Source organism: Suricata suricatta, chromosome 2, assembly GCF_006229205.1.
Source record: "Suricata suricatta isolate VVHF042 chromosome 2, meerkat_22Aug2017_6uvM2_HiC, whole genome shotgun sequence".
NCBI classification, from domain to species: Eukaryota; Metazoa; Chordata; class Mammalia; order Carnivora; family Herpestidae; genus Suricata; species Suricata suricatta.
In genome coordinates, this window is record NC_043701.1 from 131,871,792 (window position 1) to 131,891,910 (window position 20,119).

Here is a 20,119-nt window from a genome sequence, read left to right on the forward strand (position 1 = left end):
GACCCCTGGCCATCATCCCAACTGCCCATGCAAAGCAGGTCTGGGGTGCATAGCCAGCCCACGGGGTCCTTTACATGCTGGCCCAGCTCTGGCCACATCTAATTGTTTCTGCCTCCTTCGTCAGGGGGACAAAGGTGCCATTGGGATTCCTGGACGTGTGGTGAGTTGGTGCATTCGTACCTGCTTGGGAGGCCATTGCTTGCTTCTTTGTGCTGACCTGTCCTCCAGACCATGGTGGTGTCCCCAGCCTCGAGGAGGGTCAGGCTTCTTTCTTCCCTCACCCAGGTCTGCTTCAGAGAGGGACACCAGGGAAGAATGAAAGAAGTTTTATTCCAGTCCTTCAGACCTTGTGGTCTCACGTTCCTCTCCTCAGCCCGACAGGGAAGGTCCAGAGCTGAGAAATGGGAAGGTGGGCACTATGCCACGGGTCCCAGCACCATGGCCATCCCTGCTGGCCACTAGGGGCCAGGAAAAGTAGCTGAGACACCGCCGGCAGCCCAAGGCAGTGAGGGCCACACGCTGGCCTCACCGACAATGGCGGGTCTAGAACATACGTGCCCAAGCTAATCTCCCCATCTACCCCTGACTCCCCACCAGCCATCTCCTCCGATGTCCACCCTGGCGACCCACACGCCATCCTCCAGAACCACTCACATGCCTTGCCTTGTAACCTCACCTCCTCACCGGGTTGGCCTTAGGCCTCCGTGTGGCATCCTTGTGTGAGGTTGCCTGGCGTGAGTTGAGAGAGAAGGCCAAATCGCAGCTAACACTGGAGAGCGCTGAGGTTGGTTGTGCTCAGAACCCCAGTGCATTAGCGGCCGCACAAGGACTGCCTGAGGTAGGTGTGGTTTCCACCCCCATTTTTTAGATGAGAAAACCAAGGCTCAGATGTTAAGTGTCTTTCGCAAGGTCCTGCCCGGCCCTGTCCCTCCGCCTCAGTTCTCTACCTCCAAACCACGGGTACTCACCAAAGTGGAGAAGAAACAGCTCCCCCGCCTCTTTCCGGAGCTCGCTGCACATGCACCTGAGCCAGGCACGGTCTCCACCATAGCCCGTCCTATTGATGAGCATGCCGAGATTCAGTGTGCCCAGGATCGGGTCTGAGTGGGGGGTTGTACCCACGCTGACTGGCAGACGCTCCTAACAGGCAGGTTTTAGGGGTCTCTACACCCAGTGCCACTGCCAGCCTGCAGGGGGCGACTGCAAAACGCAAAATCCAGCCCGCCTCCTGCCCTCTTCCTTCTTGGGCCCTTGTGGATATGTGCCCCTCCCTGGAAGTGTCCATCTGAGCCTAGTCCTGACTCTCAGCAGTGGCAGCAGGAAGGCGGACCCCAGGAGGTCTCCCCATTTCTTTCTACACAAGGCTATTTTCAAGCCCGTGGGGGGGCTTTCATGACGCTTGTGCTATTTTAAATGTGAAAATGGACCCATCTGGCTGCCTAGTAGGCATCCTGACCTGAGCCACCTGATGAGGACTGGGTTAGCCAGTAGGTGTGAAATGCCTGAGCTGCTCCTGGGGTTCAGCAGACCCACCACCAGCAGGGTCAGTGGATCGAGGTGCATTTTGGTTGTCTACCTGCTGATCACTATGGTTAGAGGGCCCCTTGGTGATGCCCCAGTTTCCTCTGCATCCCAGACCCATCCCCAGTCCTCCCCGATGGCCGTGTCCTACTGTCTGTCCTTCTGGGTTCCTCCACGCCCTCTCCTACCGTCTTACCCAGCGGCCCTGGCAACTCTCAGCGTGTAGTAGCTTCACAAAACTTTGTGCTTCTTGCTCTGTTGGTTCTTCAAATGCACTAAACTCGGCTCACAGCACTGTCTCCCTCATGCCCATCCCCCCACCTCAAGTGACCCAGCCCCATGGGGGACATGGCTTCTCAGGCAGATTTTCTGACCTAAGTGGGTTTCTCTCTCTTTCTCTCTCTCTCTCTCTCTCTCTCTCTCTCTGTCTCTCTCTCTCTCTCTCTCTCTCTCTCTCTCTCGCTACCACACACTCCACACACACACACACACACACACACACACACACACACACACACACATTTTGAGAGGGCCTTAATTTTAAGGCCCCTGCCGCTGTTTCTCTCGGTTTCTGGAACGGCTGGCTGGGGCCGGGCCCGGGCTGAGGCAGGAGCCATCCACGTGCCCTGCTTGTCGGAAGTGGAGCCTGTCAGTGGAGCCTGTCGCGTGTCAGCGTCTGTGTTTCGTTTTCTTACTTCACAGTGGTTTCGTTTGTTTGGTCATTGTGCCATTAACACAGAGTCTTGTGTGTGTCTCTCTTATCCTTTCTTTTTTCTCTCCCTCCCTCTCTCTTCCCTACACCCTGTGTTGCATGTGGCTGCCCCAGGGAGTAAAGGGCCAACCAGGAGAGAAGGTGAGTCCTCACGTTCCCCTCCATCCTTCCGCCCCAGTCTCTCCCCCTTGACCTCTCGGGGGTGCTCTCAGAGGCCCCCACCTCAGCCGCCCTGTCCCCCCAGCATGCAGGCCACCGCGCCCTGCCCTCGAAGACTCTCCTGGCCCAGCCTCCAAGCCCCTGACCCCGGGCTGCGTGGGTCTCCCCACCCACTGAGGCTGCGGGTGGCCTGGCACCCACCCTTCCTGGAGGCGAAGGGAGCACAGATCGCCATTTGGTGCAGCTGGCTCTAGTCCCTCCCTGGCCTGCTCCAGGGACCCTCACACGTTGTTCTTTGTGCCCCCCAGAGAGAGTCCCCCAGGGAAATGCCCAGAGCGGGTTGTGGAGCAGAGCCCCCTAGGAAGTCAGGAGCCCAAGAGACGGTCCTGGAGCATTAACCCTGGTGGATTCTGAGGGGGTCCGAGAGCAACACATCTAACCAGTTCCCTTAACAGGGAAGGAAACTGAGGCCCAGAGAGGGGGTAGGGCTTGCCCAAGGTCCCACAACAGGGGATGAGCAGGGGTTAAAAGCCAGACCTCTCGATGCCCAGCTCAGTACTTCTAGAGAGTACACAGCCCCTCCGGGGAGCCTTTAATATTCTTCTTGACATGAGAGAGAACCGAAGCACATACCCAAGGTCACACGGCTGAAAGTGACACAGCTGGAGAGGAGCACCGGTGTGTCTGCCTCCAACGCTGGGCTTCCTAACCGTTGTGCCTTGATGTGCCCCATGGAGTCTGCTTCCCGGGGCTCCAGGCTGCCCAGCGGGGAGACAAGGGACCCAGTCATCACTTCAGGACAACAGCAAACACTTGTGAGCCCCTTCACACACCAGGCATTCTTCTAAGTGCTCTACATTTATCTCCTAAAACTTTCATATGCATCCTGTGAGGCAGGTCCTATTATCGCTGCATTACAGAGAAGGGACCTGAGGCAGGAAGGTTCGGGAGCCCAAGGTGACAGAGCTGGGAGAGAGAGCAGAGCTAGGCTGCAAACCCAGGCAGTCTGGCAGAGCAGGACCTGGAACGGGGCCTTGGGCATCTCCTCTAAGGGAAAAGGTGGCTCCTGGTGGGAAGCAGCACCCGCCCGCCTCCCAGCAGGGCATCACCTCTGACCCCCATCTGTGTCCCAAATACCTTCATCTTTCTGCTGCCCGTTCCTGCCCCCCCCCACACACACACGCATGCACACAGATAGGTTTAGACACCTGGTGGCCCACCCACCCTCGACCGGTGCCTGGAGCTCCCAGCCTGGCAGTCGCACCAGGACGAGGAGACCCGAGGCAGCCCGCCCTGCAGGCTCAGGGCCACAAGGCCCATGCAGCAAGTGTGTCTCATCCCCACCCCTGTCCTCCTCTGCTCCATGCATGGGGCAGCCGGGCTTACCAGTTATTGGGTGTATATGCCACATGGACACATGGGGGCCGGGGTGGGGAGGGAGGCCATGGGAGCTCTGAGATTTGATGAGGCTGGGCAGGTTGGAGGGTGCCCAGCGGGGCCTGCGGGAGGCCTCTGAGGCCTGGGTGGTGTGGCTGAGCCATGTGCCCTCCCCCTCCCCATGCACCTGTTTCTTATCCTTGCATGGAATCCCTTCTTCTCTCCTCTGCTTGGGGTCCCACCGCCCTCTGACCCTCATCCTATATCCTACCACTAACCTGTCTTCCCTCTTTATTCCTCCTGCTGCCCGATGGCCTTCTCACTCCCTCCCGGGTGGTCCATGCACCCCTGTGTCTCCTCTTCTCCGATCCCCCCACCTCCCTCCACCCCTCTGTCCTCCGGGCCCCTGTCTGGGCACCTCACCCACCCTGCTCCCCTTCCCCACCTGCCAGCTCTTTTCTTTCCCTCCTCCGTGCCCACTTCACCCCTCCCCTCCCCTGCTCCTGCCCCTCTCCCTCTCCTCTCTCTCTCTCTTCCACAGGGGGCCCCAGGAGACGCTGGCATGTCCATCATTGGTCCCCGTGGCCCCCCTGTAAGTGGTTTTTGCTCTTCTTCAGAGTGGGGGGATGGGTGAGTTAATGACAAGTGGCTGTGCCTCTGGGCCTGGCAGCCACTGCCTATCATGTGGTGAACCAGGCCAGGCCTGACTAAATGTCCCTAAATTACAGCCCCTCTGGGGGTTTGCAAGGGCCACCCTTTGGCCAGGAAACCAGCAGCTGGGAGGTGGCCCTGCTGTTTACGGGGAGGGGAGACAGTACTCATTCCTCCTCAGATGGGGTGCTCCAGCTTTCCAGAGGACAGACCTTGTTTCTGGAAGCTCCCAGGACAGATACCCAGCACCTGGATTCACTGCCCCCAAGCATCCACTCCTGGTCTTGACAGAGGCCGGGCAGACTGCGAGGTCCTGCTTCTTAGAATCCTCTGTCCCTTAGCAGGGGCTTCCGCTCAGATATGTGTCCTTAGGGACCACAAGTGGACACAGGTGATGATGTGGGAAGATACTGTGACCATGGGAAGGAGAGCCCAAACCACAGAGCTTCAACAGAATCATCAAATGTCAGAGTAGGAAGGACCTGAGCGATCGTCTTACACAGCCCCCTCAGAAGGGGAAACTGAGGTCCAGAGAGGGGCCAGGATTAGAGAGGCCCAGAGGCTGGGGCAGGATTAGAACCCAAGACCCTTGGCACCCAGGGCTTCCACCAAAGATCAGACCACCATCTGCATGCTCTGCTGTATGCTTTTCCTGCTCTGCACAGTGAGAAGCCGAGGGGAGCACAGGGCTAGCTTTGGGGAGTCTGAAGCTAGCCCAGTGGAAGGGTGGGGTCCCTCCTGCCGAGGCCGCTGCTGTCTCTCCTGCCCACAGTCTAGAGAGAGGGGTCAGAGAGCAAATTGCTAAGTTATGTCCAAGGGGAAGGCTGTGCTGAGAGCTGGGAGCTGAGAGGTGAGCCATTCAGGACCACTTGGAGGCAGGGGCAGGTCAGAGAGGGCCCAGAAGACGGAGCTGTGAGGCAGGCCCATCACCCCGATTTACAGACAAGGAAACTGAGAGTTTCATAATTTACCCAAGATTGCTTGGCCAGTGAGCGCTAGAGCATAGGGTGGGCCAGGTCAGCCTCATTCCAAAGCCAGCGTTCTTGCTGCACCACCTCCTTCCACGTTTGCAGCTCTACTCTTTGAAAGGGATGTTTTCCTTAAGGAGAAGAAAAAGTTCTCCCTGTGGGTGTAGCCCGGGTGGTGGGAAAGGCTTTATGGTACCCAGAGGCCTGACCAAGCACAGCCTCCTTCTACTTCAGCCTGTGTGGGCAATCATCACCCAGATGACGGGGGTCTCCCCTGATGAGTCCTCCCTACAGACCAGGACAATCACCTCAATGCCACCCAGGAAGCCACCCAGAGCTGGCGAGAGCAGGGGACAGGGGAAGACAAAGGGGATGTTTGTCACTAAGAGGTAGAGGTTAGGTGGACAAACCCTCCGTGGCCAAGGATTATAGGGAGCACGTGTCTTTCCACGAGGCCAGAAAGGCTCAGAATAAACAGCCCTAACTAGAACCAGCCTTGCCACTCTCAGGGGCCACCTGCCTCTTTTCTAGAAGCTTCTTCCTAAATAGTCTGAGCAAAGGGGGTCCATCCAGACATTTGGGAAAGGGATGGTTCCCATTCCAATAAGGCAGGATGCTGGAGTGGTGTGCCCCTATTAAACTGAGGCAGCGGTGGGGACCCTGGCTGGGCCAGCAGACATCAGGCAGGTCATCTGCCAGACTAGGAAACACTCCCCATCTCAAGAGGAGTGTTCTCCTCCCTGAGCTCCCCAGCTTTTCTTCAGGGTCCAAGAGAAACCATCTGAACTCCCAGCCCTCATGTGTCAGGAGACATCCCATGCTGGGCCAATACACCTGTTGTGTTTCTTTGTTTGTGCATTCCATTAATCTGGGTTAGGCACTGACTGTGGGCTAGGCACCCACACTGACCACATTAAACATTGACCACACAGGTAGCCAATGACAATCTGACCTCGGCCTGCTTGCCCCTTGTCAGAGAGACCAGCAATCCCATAGTGACTATAACACAGATGGTGCTCAGCCAGGATGGTTAGAAAGCTGTGGGGACACGGGGGAGGCACCTGCCTCAGGCTGGGGACCATCAGAGAAGTGGGGATGACCAAACTGTGATCAAGGTTGAGCAGAGGTTCCCAGGTAGTGAGGCTGAGGAGGGGCCACAGAGGCAACAGAGGTTCTTATAAACTACCGGGTAAGGGATCACAGGAAAGTTCTTTGCATAGCGAAGCGGGGCTCAGGCTAGCCAGGGGAGCAGGAGCCCAGTTGTGAAGGACCAGGATAGGGTGTTCAGGAGCCAGGACTTAATCCTGAGGGCAGTGGAGAGCCCTTGGTTTGCGTTCAGCGGAGGACAGACATGATCAGATTTGCAGTTTAAGAAGGTCCCCTGGTCCTTCCCCCACTTCAGCGGCTGGGAGGCATTTTCAAGAATCATGGGCTGGACTGGTGAGATCTTTTGGAAGCCGCATTGACCAATTTATTGATGGTAAAAATGAGGATTGAGAAAGAGGGAGGAGTTCAAGATGACCCCCCCCCCGTTTCTGATCTGAGTCACCAAGTAGATGATGGTGCCATCAGAACGGGATGAATTTGAGCTGTCCTTGTGATATCCAAAGGGAGATGTCCCCCCCCGCCCCCCATTGCCTGGCTCACTCAGCTCACAGGAGCAGGTCATGTACCTCCTCTACCAACCTTATGTTCAGTGGACATCACGTTGGTAGCTTAAAATCAGCCGTAGTGGGAGGCATATTTACACCACCGAGATTGGCAAATACTGAACAAAGCAGGACTCTCCTCTCCCACTCTCTATCACCTCAGCTGGCGATTAAATATCGACCACACAGGATCTCATGTGAAAGATAGTCAGCACTTACTTGGAGTGGGAGACTGGCTCTGGGCAGACGCAGGACTGACCCACTTTCAGGGATCAGACAGAAGGGAAAGGAGAGCCAACCTTCTGTCTGTCTATGTGTCTCTACCCCGCACAAATTACAGGCAGGAGTAGACGAAGGGGTCCACTTCCAAGAAGTGGGGGTCCTCCTAGCTCTCTCTCTACCCAGGCCCTGAATTAAGGGAAGAGATTTTGGAGACCAATGCAAATAAAACTTATTTCCCCTGCCCTTATATGGAAAGACATAGTATTAGTCCACAATTGATCTATGAATAAATGTATTATCCATAATTGTAATGTGATCCCAATCCCAGTGAACTTTTTATGGGGCCGGGAGTCCAACAGAATAATATTCACAAAAAATATGCTTTCATAAGGATGTCAGGAAGATTCTGAAAAACTTGAGTGCAGGAGATGGGTGAGGGAGGGACTGGCTGGTTTACTAGATATCAAATGCATTGTAAAAACAGAGCAGTTAAATAGAACAGACCAGGAGGCCAGAAACAAAGCTAAACGTATCTGGGAATGTAGTTCGTGGTAAAGGTTTCATTTCACAACAGGAAGAGAAAAAATAGATGGTCCAGGAGATGATGTGGGGACAGCTGACAAGCCATTCGCCAAAAGGTAAAGCAAAAAAAAAAAAAAAAAAAAAAAAAAAAAAAAAAAAGCCATAAAAAAAGAGCTGAATCTCCACCTCACTTGTTAGATCAGAATAAATACCAAATGGATGAAATACTTAGATGTAAAACATGAAACCATAAAAGCATGAGCAAACATTTATTACATCCGCACTGATGAAAGCCCTTGGACACAGGACATGAAACCCCAGAAGCCGTAGGGAAAGATTGATACGCCTGTCGACGTAAACGTAAAATTCCCCTCTGGCGGGAAATACAGCATAAAAAAAAGACAAATGCCAAATTGGGGGGAATATCTGCAGCACACATGACTCTCAGAGAGTCACTGTCCTTGATTAAGAGCTGTACTCAGGTCAATGAGAAGCAAACAAGCTAGGGGACATTGCTGGTAAGGAATTCAAACAGCCAGTTCGCAAGTAAACGACCGGCCAATAAACACTGGAAGAGACGTTCGTCTCCAGCCCGTAACTGAAGAGACATCAGTTAAAACCCAGGTCCAGGCCTCCCTGAGCGCCTTACCCAGCCCGGCATCTCCAGGAAGTAGAGTCCCAGTTTCCATTTGGTCAGTGACAGCATTCTTCCCAAGATCCCTGAAAAAGCCGTGGTTAGCCCCACATTTGGCTCTGCGTCTGGGGACCTGCATCCTGCTCCCGGGACGGGCTCTGTAATTAGCAAACCGTGCGATTATCCCCACCATGTAAACATTATCCGCAGCAGGACTCGAAGCTGTTTCTTGGAACCCTCTCCTCCTGACCTTTGTCCTCAGACCTCTCGGCATTCAGAGTAGTTGAAAGGCCACACCACATAGTTTCCGGGTTTTCTCCTCAGGCCTATTCTTAGCATCACTTATCCTTGAGAGGAGAGAAGCCCAGGGCCCTCTGATAGATGAGTGGCATCTCCTCACTCCTGCTCTTTGGCTGCTGGCCACAAGCCTGTCCCCACTTGACTGGTGCTCCCACCCTGAAGGCAGAGTCCCCATGCCACGCAGCCCTGTCTCCTGAGCAGAGGCCTCTGGGCACTCCTGTCCACAGCTTCAAGGAAAACCCAAAGCAGCCTGGAGATAGTCCAGGTTCCCCACAGATGGATGCAGTGAAAGCTGCCTGCAAATGGGGTCTGATTTAAAAACCACCACTTGGCAAGGACCGTCCTCCATTGATCCAAAGGCGTCCTGGATCAAAAGCGCCCTGCTTCATTCTGGGGCTCCTAGGTTCCGTTCGATCGAACAAACAGCTACCATTTCAGCCGGCTTTCCAAGTATCATCAAGTGTAATTCAATGACCCTGTGAGGTTATCCTGTTATCCCCATCCCCAAACGAGGAAAGGGAAATCCACAGCCATGGCTGCTGGAGGCAGGACTAGAACTCAGTCCGCCAGATTCAAAAGCCCAAGCTTGAGAGGACATTGTGGCCATTCCAGTCAAAGGGGGACTCCACGCTGAGGGCTCACCGTATGAAAGATGTGGGGTGTCCAGGGAAAGCAAGTGAGTTGTGTGTCTGAGCAAAGAGTAGGGGAAATGGGGCAGGTGGTGAGACTGAGGTTGGCTGTGAATGTCACGTGTGGAGAAGAGACTGCCAGCCTTGACCTCCTGCTCAGCCCTCCCCAGCCCCTGGGTCCACATGGCCTCACACTTCTTGTAACCTCTGCACACCTCTGTTGTCCTGAGTCTTGACCACAAGCCACTGGGCTGTGACCAGCTGCTTCTAGTCTCCAGCCCAAATACCTACCCGTGTCTCGCTCTGCACCTCCAGAAAAGTGGGCGTGAATGGGCACAAAGATTGGGGGACCCAGAGATTACCCAACCAGGGAGCCCTGCTGGCCAGGTGAGAAAAAAGCAAGCAATATGACCCATGTGGCCTGAAAATATACATTCTGAAGGTCAGGTTCTGGTATCTGCTGATATCCAAACCATGCTGGCACCTCCTTTTCCCTTCTGCCCCCAGTCCCTGAAGAAGGGTTCTCTGTTTTCCTTTCCATCCTTGTCCATTCTCCCGACTAGCCAGCTTGCCGTGGGGAGTATCTCCCACAGATGACCCCGGCGCAGTGGGAGGGAAGCCACGGGCTCCCTGGGAGCAAAACGAACCAGGGAACTCAGTTTAGCTCCATCCTCCTCACCCATCCTCTATTCTCTCCTGCTCTTTCCAGGGTCAGCCGGGCACTCGGGGTTTTCCTGGATTTCCGGTAAGTAGGGACGGCTGAGGGTGACTGTGTCCCCAGTGACCCTTGGGCCCGGCTGGGCTAAACTTCATGTGGGGCCAGTCCTCAAGCTGCTCTTGACCTTCCAGCCCTGGTCAGTAAGGACCCTCTCCTGCAGCCCCTCATGGAGAGCAACCGAGGAGAACAGCTTAGCACTTGGCTCCGAGAGCAGGGAAAATCACAGGGAGATGAAGGCACAGCAGGACAGGGGCAGGCGAGTGAAGGCACAGGCTGGGTGAGCCCCAGCAGGACCCTGGAATGTGGAACAGAGGATGCGCCTCAGGGAAGCACCCTCCAGCTCGGCCTGGAGAGGGGATCCGCCTGCAGGAGGCTGGGAGGTGGCCACAGGGAGGTCCTGTGCCCCCTGCCCAAGGTCTATGACAGGTTCTAAGAGGAAGCTGGCTCCCCCTGTCCCCAGGCCCCCGTGTTCTAGGAACATACATTTTGCTTTCCACTCAGAGCAAAGAAGAGGTCTATGATTGCAGTAGCAACTGCCACTCATCTGGTTGTCCCTCAAGCCGGGCACCAGACAGGAGGCATTTCATTTACCCTCATAAAGACTCCTCGTGGCAGACTCTTATTCTCATCGCCATTTTAGGATAAGAAACTGAGGCTTAAGCTTACCCATGGTTGCCTAGCAGTAAGTGGTCCAGTAGACTCTTGAACTCTAACTTGGAGTCTGGAACCTGTGCCCTTAACCGCTTCCTGGGGCTGCCTCTTTGGCAGGAGACTCACGATGCTGTCTTCACATTGGCTTCTTTCCTCTTTCAGGGTCCCATCGGGCTAGATGGCAAACCGGTGAGTGGACCCTCTTGGGGCCGTAAGCTCCAACCCCTCTCTTGATCCAGGTCACTAACCTGGGATCCTCACTCCTTCTGCAAGACCCTAACTCCATGAGGAGCTCAAATAGAATGAAAGTTCCTGGGGCGGGAAATTGTCGCCAGTGGGAGGTGGGGAGGGGCCATTAGAATGAACTGCCCCTGACCTCAGGGCCTTCCCTTGGGCACAAGTTCATGCACGGCCACCACGCAGGGCCCTCAGATCTGGAGCAAGAGCCACCTCTAGAATTTGGGGATTCTGGGGCGCCCTTGGAAGGGACTAGAGTAGGGAGTGAGGCAAGGAGGTGGCCAGGAGAGAAGATGGTGGAGAGCTCAAGGCACTGACTCTCAATGGCATCTGGGCACCTGTCCCATCCCAGGTGAGCCCCCCCATGCCCAAGTCCATAAGGAGTCCGTGCCCCCACCCATAGCTCCTCTCTTGGTCCATTTCAATGCTTTTGACATGGGCCCCAGACCCAAATATTCATGGGGTGGGGGGAAGAGACCCCTTCCCAATCTGCAAAAGAGTGAGCTGGGGGAGAGCTCAGCTCCTGGATGCCCCCAGAGATGATGAGGGAAGGCCGCGAGTGCCCCACTGCAGGCCAGAGCTGAGCACCGCAAAGGGCCTGGGGGTCATCTGCACTCATCTCCCCAGAACTGGCATCCCTGGGTGTGTGCATGGGGCAGGGTCCTCCACGGGCTAAGTAAGACCCAGCAAAGGGCAGCAGGCACACAGCCAAGCCTGAGCCAGCGGGTCCAGGACAGGGTGCGAGCGCGAGGGAGCGAGAGGAGTGAGGAGGAAAGATGCAAATGGGCCATGGGTGCTGGAGGGGGCAGCCACGTGGGGCAGGCCGGGCTTCTGGGGTGCAGTGTACCTGGCACTCACGCTCTTCTCCTTCCAGGGCCACCCCGGACCCAAAGGGGAGATGGTAAGACCCCCAACTTTCCCGCCTTCCCTTGAGGGGTGGGGGGGTCAGCCTGGACCTCATGGGCCACAGCCAAGCACCGCCCGGGCAGAGGCAGGGAGGGCTTCTGCACCTGAAAAAAATGAGGAAAGGGAGGTCCAGAGAGAGTCCAAGGTCGCCAGTGTCCCACAGAGGCAGAGTCTGGAGCACCTAGACTCCCTAGCTGCCGCTGGCCTTTGCCTCAGGGCCCAGTTTACAGTCACTCACGTGGCCACTCACAGGGGTGGGGAGCCCATCTAGCACTTTCTCTACAACCGGATTTCCTAGCAGCAGCTCTGTTCTGGACTCTGGGTGCTCCTGCCCCAGCGGGGCACAAAGCAGACTTGAAGAAGCAGGCTGTTACCCGCACCTTCTTCCTGGCCCTTCCCACCTTCTACAGAGCCTTTTAAAAGAATTTCCTGTCTTTACCTTTCCTCCAGGCCACTCCTTCCAGAAGAGAAAGGCCTCCCCTTGTCAGGGGCCAGTTTGCAGCGGCACTGTTGGGCCTTTAAGAGTAGATGGGCCGGCCCTGGGCCGGGCGGCTTTCCAGCCTCTCGGGCTGGTCACCTTTTCTTTGGGAGCAGTCCCCTCCTGCACTGCCCGAATGTGCAGGTTCCCTGCCTCCCCGTCCAGTGGGCTCTGATGCGGGTCTTGCTCCACGCGATGACGTGGAGACACTCTCCACTCGCAACTGGGGTGTGCCCAGGGCACGGGAGCCCAGAACCCTGCCAGCCAGAAGAGATGGTTAGCTTTGTGGATGGGGAGGGAAACCTGGTCTTTGCCCCCAACTCCTCCTACATCACATAGGACCCTTGAAAACTCAGCTCCCTCTGGGCTTCAGCCTCTCCAGTGGACCCAGACCCAGCTAACGTTAATTGAGGGTTGTCTATGTGGTGGGCACGGGGCTAAGTGCTATCCCTATATTATCTCATTTATCCTCAGCAAAACCCTGTGCTCTGGGTCCTACTTGTTATTAGCTCTATGACAGCTATGGAGACTGAAGCTCAGAGTGCCTAAGTAACTTGCCTTAAGTCACACAGTGAGGGAGCATCCAAAAGAGGACTGAAGCCCAATTCTCTAATTCCTTCCCTCCACATTTTATTGCATTTATCTCTCCTTAGTTCCCTCTCTCCTTCCCTATCTCCCTGCCTCTTACCTTCCTTTAACACGTTTTTATTGAGTGTCTGCACTGTCTGGGCACTGTGCCAGGTGCCAGGGATATAAACAGGAGTAAGAAGGACACTGTGCTTGCCACCCTGCAGTTCACAGGCTAGCAGGCGAGCATATATTTAAACAATCACTTGAATAATTCACAAATTCCCTTGGCAATCAGTGCTATAAAAAGGCAGTGCTGGTGACTCTCAGAAACCTTGGTGTCACAACAGCTCACCCAGGCTGAGGCTCACTTGAGATCTTCTGAGAAAGACTTGACCGGGGGCCTGAGGGATGACGGTTTAACTAAGAGGAAAAGGAATGGGAAGAAGCACCCTGGACGTGAGAGAACAGCATGTGCAAAGGCCCTGCAGGAGGCACGTCCTTAAAATAGACACAGAACTGGAAAAAGGACAGTGGGGCCCTGGAGGCCATGGGTGGGAGAGCTGGCATTGGGATGCAGGTGCCCACCCAGCTTTCCACCTGTTACTGCCACTTCCCTTGCGGCTGCACTTCTTGTCCCCTCCCGCCTCCCTCACCAAGCATGCTGTGCACGTGCATGAAGCAATGGAGACCAAGGCAGGAATGCACTTCCAGGCTGCCATGGTTCTAGGGGCATAGGGCCTCAGATGCCAGGAGTTCGGGGTGCTTATTCCCTCAGCCCTCTCTCCCTGCCACCTTCTTCCCCTTCCTACTGGCCTGACGCCACCATAACATAGTCCGTGGCAACCCAGATGGTCATAATGAAGGTCAGCTAGGCGCTGTCCTGTAATCCTCATAAAAGCTTATTATCCCCACTCTACAGAAGGAGAGATTGAGGCACAGACTGGTTGAGTATATTGCCAAAGGCCACACCACTTCTACCTAAGAGAGCTAGGACTGAGACCCATGTGGTGGGAGCGTACCCGTCCACCCCACCTCCTTTCTGCTGTCAGGGCCTTTGGTCTTAAAGGAAAGGAACCCTTCCGTGGGGCTCTTCCTTTGCCGTCCCTCTGTTCCACCCCCTCTTAACCACCATGAGTCTCCCTTGTCTGTTTGGGGGTCAGAAGAAACTTGGGAGGGAGGGGGTTCTCCCATGAGCCCACATCAGTGTGGCCTTGCCTGCGTCTTTGTCATCCGTCAAAATCTGACAGACCACAGGACCATTAGGCTTCTGTTTGGCTTGGCACAGGGTCCCTGAGCTATTAATTCAACACGCGGTCTAGTGTAATTATCACGGCCTGCATCTCATCTGTCTGTCTCCCGCTCACCTCTGCCCTCACATGGTCTTCCCTCTGCTAGGTATCCAATACCGGGGGGTTGAGGCTCACTCTCTGTGCTTAGTCTGTGTCCTCACCTCAAAAGGGGATCACCCCTGCCCCGGCCAGCCCACAGTAGCCCCGAGAACCTAATGTAAGGGGTAGACAGGATCAGGGATCCCACAAGCGCTGTAAAGGAGAGCCGGGACTCTGAATTCACACTCCTCACTCCTCAGGGCGGCTGTAAGGGTGGGAGGAGCACATTCACACCACGTGCTCACAACAGTGCCTGGCATATGGGAGGCATGACAAGAGCCTTTAGCACGTCACCCATGACCTGTCTTAGAGGGCCAGCCGATAGTCAACTAAACTTAATTGGTGCCATCTGTTGTTGTACCTTGAACTATATGAGGGAAACTTGACATCCTGACTTGTGTTGTATTCTCCTTGCTCTTACATGCTACCAGTTCACTGAGATAAAACTGAGTGGCATCAACACAATACCTCCAGGACCAGTGTTGTCCCACAGACCACCATTCGGGATATCCGTACTGGATGCCCCATCTCTGCAGCCCGGAACCTTAGTGCTGCTTTCCTCGGTGCCTGGCCCTTCCCTTCTCATCATCGGCCTGTTTTTGTCATGAGAGGAAGTGGCCCGGTCCCCTGAAGACTGCTTCCCAGCCAGATGCATCACATTTTGCTGGCCTTATACTGAACCCTTGGTCAACTGCATGGGCTGGGTGCCACATGGATTGTCCCACAGGCCCCTTGTCCTCCTGGGAATTTCCCAGCTTGGTGGTTGGTCCAGTCGACAAGTCAGGGGCCAGAGACTCTCTTCTCCCACACATGGCCCCATCCAAGGGGACCCTGAGTTCTTTAAGTCTCCAAGAGACTGGTCCAGTGGATAGATCCTCATAGGCCCTCAGGACGGTGGCTAGAAGGGACCTCAGGGCTCGGGGCACTCCTGAGGCTCTAGACAAGTCTAGAAGCCCTGCCTTCTGAGCCCAGCCCAGCTCAGAGAGTGGGTCAGAGTGGAAACAGCTGGATCTTTGCAGTCAGCAAGCCCGGCTCTCGTCCCGGGGCCACCACTCACTGAGCTGCAGGGCCTTGTCTCTGTCACCTCATCTGGGAGGTGGAGCTGACGTGCACTCCTTCATGGGCCGGTGTGGGTGTGAGCTCAGCGCATACCGAAAGCCTGCCTTGGAGCGGGTCCTCCCCTCTGACCTCCACACTGCTGTGCAGGCTCCTTGGCGCCAGCCTCGGTTCGGCTCCTAAGACAACCAGCTGAGCCCCGTGTCCTCCTCAAAGAACAAGGGTCCACTCTGAACCTGGGCCTCCTTCTCAGCCATGCAAAGTTGACAAGACACCCCAGAAGGAACCCCAAGGCCTTTCATGTTACTCCGAGGGGCCCAGAACATAGCTTAAGTCAACAGCATTCAGCTTGCGCTCTTTCACGGAAGGCTTCTCCAAAGCCCCCAGTGTCCGCAGCTCTGCCCCAGAGCCCCGCACGTACCCCGAAGCCAAGCACCTCTGGACGTGTGCAAGCAGTCTCCTTCACGGCTGGCCTGTGAGACAGTGGGGGGGAAATGAATGCAGGATGGCGTCTGTTCATCATGGCCGCACCCAGGGGACAAGGCACACCTAGCCACACCCGCTGAGGGATGAAGAAGCCGACCCTCAGTGTACAGACCACACGGCCTAGAACATCTCGGGCACAGGAAGGCCAAGCCATGGGTGGTGGAGCCTGTCCTTCAGGACTCTGCCTCCCAAAACTCACCCAGCAGCCTCAGCTCCTAGCTCCATCCCACCCCCACCCCACCCGGGCCTGATCCCTGATCCCCCCCACCCTCTGGGTGCCCACTGACCTGTGTGTGTTTCCTCCCCGCAGGGCCTGCCGGGTCCCCGAGGACAGCTGGTTAGTACCTGGCCCTAAGGGTCCCCAGCAGGTGGGGGGAGGCTTCGGCCCCTGTGGCCTCAGCTTCGCTTTCTAACTCTGTCATTTCTGTCTCTTCCTAGGGACCTCAAGGACAAAAAGGAGAAAAGGTAAGCCTGATGGAGATTTTCTAGAACGTTCATCTCAGGAAACAGAACCCCTACAGGTAGAAAGCAGTCCAGAGAGGCTATTTTCAAATATTAGTATTATCAGCAGAACTGGGGCGGCGTGTGTAAGAAGGAGGATGCTGTGGGATGGAGGGTTCCTGGGTGGGAAGGGTGGCCTGGACCCCCACCTCCCTCACACTCCCCTGCCCTCCCACCCACCCGCCACCCCCAGCTGCCTCCCCATGCGCTAAGGTGAGCTCTGGGATTCTGAGGTGTCAGTTTGCAGACCACTCGCTTGGCTCCCTTCCTGGCTGCCTACATTCTCCATCTCCTAAATATCTGACGGAGACTCTGCTGGGCTCGCCTCGGGCAAATGGCCAGGGACCAGGCACCCCACCTCAGAGAAGGCGTCTCCTAGGCCCCGTTGCCCCTAGCCCATTCATGCGCTCCTGCTCAGGGCCACTGAGTGGACCCACCCAGAGGATGGGCCTTTCTGGAAGATAACTTCAGCCAGGCATGGGGCATAACTCCTAACTGTGGTCATGGCACGTGGGAGTATGGCAGCGGAACCTTGCCCTGGAATCCTTGGGGCCAGGGCCAGGGCCAGGCGGCCAGCCAAGGGCGAGGGACGGACAGAGTCCATCCAGGACCAGAGCAGGGCACGCGGGCAATGAGTATGTGTGTGGTACGTCCACAAGTCCTGGGGGGCCCCTGAGGGCATGGTTCACCCCAGAAGTGCCTAACACCATCCTCTCCTCTCCTTTCCCCAGGGTCAGTGTGGAGAGTACCCACATCGGGTAAGTTAACCCCTAAAACTAATCCTCCCTGGGGCACAGCCCCCCACTCAGGCTTACCTCCCTGGGGCCCCCAGCACATACAGAGGGTGGGGAACACTCAGCAGCCAGAGCGGGGGCCGTGGGGGTGGCTGGCCCCAGGAGTGTGCCCCGAGGGTCAGCAGTGTGTTGGTGCCAAGCTGGTCCCCAGCGTCGGTGTTCTCCCACACAGGCACGTCATTGTATGTTTGTCCCGTTGCTGGCAGGCTTGTCAGCCTTCCAGAATGTGTGTGTCTGGCACTCTGGGTGTCCAGCTCTGTGTCTTCTCTGCCCCTCGCCTTCTCCATGAGGCCATGCAGCTTGTGCACATGTGTGTGTCTAACTCCCTACCCAGTGTGTGTGTGTGTGTGTGTGTGTGTGTGTGGTGTGACTGAGTGTACATGTCTGGCGGCCTGCCCAGGCTGAATCAGAGGGACTTTTGGGTTAGTCATTGTTTCAGATGACCCAAACCTCCATGGTGGGAGGTGACTGGGAGTGGGCTGCACCAATTCAAGGATAAAATCTCTGCTTTGCCTCCTTAGGAATAGAGGAGGCCCTCTCCAAGCAGGATGGGGATTTCTGAGCTGGAATAGTCCCCCAATCACCCCCCATCCCCAGCTCCTTCCTTTTCCTTGCTCTGCCCCTGAATGTGGAGCCCAAAGCCTGCTTTGGTCCTATTAGGAAGCTTCAAATATGTGCGCCAATAACAGGGGGTCATTCTTAGGGGGTCAGTCATTCTTGGGACAGGGAGGGCAAAGATGTGCACCCTCCACTGAGAGCCCCAGTGAGCCAGGACCAGAAAAATGCCACTCTCAGACCCCAGCAGTAAGGGTAGGGAGAACTAGCATCTTTAGGTGCCCATATCTATGCCCAGGGCCTCAATGTGCCTAGAAACATGCACACAGTGTGGTTTCCTGGCTGCTCAGCCCCATCGGGTGCGGGAACTGAGGGAGTAGAGATAAGCATGAGTCAGCCTCCAAGTCAGTCTGGCTCCAGAAGGCCACTGGAAGGGCCTTCCTAGTGTGTGCAGCCACCCAGACTTGACCCCTGGGCTCCTGGGCCAGGGAGAGACTGCAGGGGGTCCTCACCATAGGTGGGTGGGCCAGACCTGGGCAGGGGGTGCCGGCCGGTAACAACACAGCCAGAACTGGCCCGTCGGTGGCATGTGCTCCGGGGACGCATGTGTTCCGGCAGCCTGATCCTGTTACAATAATAGAAGGTCAGCTGTGTTTATTTGAAACGATGGACTCACAGGATTGTTATGTTACCCGAAAGAAAGATAGCATCCTCCAGCACCAAGGACAACACAGCAGCAGACACTTTGGCAGTGTGTCCTTAGTGGATGTGTGGGGGAGGTGTGGAGGTGGGGGAGGGCTCCCTGCCCCTCAACCTGAGACAAGAAGAGGAAGAGAGCAATAGAAGGCTCCAGAAGCACCTTGGCCGTGGAGTGCAGTAGACCAATGACTATGGCAAGGCAGGGAGATGAGTGGATTTGGGGGCTCAGCTGATGGACAGGGAAAGGCAGCTGCCCCCACCCGTTTACCTGGAAGTGGGCAGGAAAACAGGGGGCATCTAGGGAGAGTGCTCTGTTGGTTTTCCGAGGGGTCTGCAGGCACGGTGGGGATGGTGGGCTTCCAGGCCCATAGGATAATGGGAGCCCCGGGCTGGTGCCTGCCCCTGTTCCAGCCTGCAGCATCCCGGGGGTGGGGGGGAGGGACTGGAGGGTGGGGAGGGGAGGGGTGGAGTGCCCTGGAGCAGGGAGCAGGGCCCCTGGTGTGTGGGGGGGTCTGACACTCACACCCCCGTCGCCCTGTCTCTGCACCTCGGTCCCCTCCCACACCAGGAGCACCAGAGCAGCACTTTTTCGTCTCTGCGCTCCAACCAGATCATTACCCTGAAGGTTTGTGGATTCTGGAAGGTCTCTGAGCCCCTCTCTGCTGAGAGGCTCCCTGGACACAGAGCCTAACATTGCACGTCCCCAGGCCCCACCATGGGAGATTGCTGGGCTCCCAGGATGGCCACCGTCCCTATAGGCAGTGGTGACCTAGAAAGGCCACGGCTGGGCTCCCCATTCTCAGCCCAGGCAGCCCCCACTTAACATTCATCCCAGGGCCCTCGTGTGAGTTAAAATGCCTTCAGAAACAAGAGGTCAATCATATTTTATCTTTGTTGTCACATAAACTCTGACTACTTCCTAAAACCATGGGGTGCCCAGCTTCAATTGGTAGGGAGACTGAAAGCAACGAGAATTTCCAGAAATGAAAATCACATTATTTAATGTGATTGAGCATCACCTCCCCCAAAAAGTAGTTGAACATGCTGGAGACATCTTTGCCCAGCCTCTCTTTTCCAAACCCATCGGCCCCCAAGAGGAGACCTCAGTAGCACTTAGCCTGTGCCCACACCGGCCACACCCTTGGCCGGCTCAGCCCCCTGGGAGCCCCACTTGGCACAGCCCTTGACCATCCTCCCCAGATTTGCTGACACCAGCCCTTCCCAATCGACCCAGAGGTTGCCACACGCCAGCCTGGCTGCAAGTACCGATTTAGCCGGTCCTGTGGCTCCCTACTAGAGCCTCTGCGTTGGCTCCCCTTGGCCAGGCAGCCCCAGGCCACCACCAGGGACAGGAAGGGGCAGCAGTGCAATGGTGGGCTGTGCGTCAGGAGGCCTCTGCGACCCAGCCGAGGAGGCCCACTCTCCCAGCCCGGGGGTGCTGCCAGTCAAACACCCGAGGGCCTCCGCCCTTTGGGGATGGTGTGCTATCCAAGGGCACACTCAGTGCTGCACCCCACGAGCCACAAGAGGGCCCTGTCCACACCTCCCCTCCCTGTGCCTCATGCTCGCTAATCACTCTTCTCTCTTCCTCTCCTCCCCTCCCACTTGGCCACCCTGCCTTCCTGGCGACATTCGGCATCCTTCTGAACATCTGCGATCTTTGGCCTTTGCCCTCTGGCCTTCCAACTCATCTCTCTCCTCAGCTGCTGCCTCTCCTCAATTCAGTGCGACTGGCT

General features: G+C 56.3%; 1 protein-coding gene across 1 annotated transcript in view; it reads left to right on the plus strand.

The window, feature by feature from the left end:
- Positions 1 to 20,119, plus strand: part of COL13A1 (collagen type XIII alpha 1 chain) — a 147,168-nt gene that overhangs the window by 72,457 nt on the left and 54,592 nt on the right. Inside the window, exons 6-15 of the mRNA XM_029919700.1 lie at positions 125 to 160; positions 2,348 to 2,374; positions 4,311 to 4,361; positions 10,054 to 10,089; positions 10,876 to 10,902; positions 11,825 to 11,851; positions 16,145 to 16,171; positions 16,273 to 16,299; positions 17,067 to 17,093; positions 18,952 to 19,008. Of these exons, the coding sequence (XP_029775560.1) occupies positions 125 to 160; positions 2,348 to 2,374; positions 4,311 to 4,361; positions 10,054 to 10,089; positions 10,876 to 10,902; positions 11,825 to 11,851; positions 16,145 to 16,171; positions 16,273 to 16,299; positions 17,067 to 17,093; positions 18,952 to 19,008 (342 nt within the window). The remainder of the gene's footprint in view (positions 1 to 124; positions 161 to 2,347; positions 2,375 to 4,310; positions 4,362 to 10,053; positions 10,090 to 10,875; positions 10,903 to 11,824; positions 11,852 to 16,144; positions 16,172 to 16,272; positions 16,300 to 17,066; positions 17,094 to 18,951; positions 19,009 to 20,119) is intronic.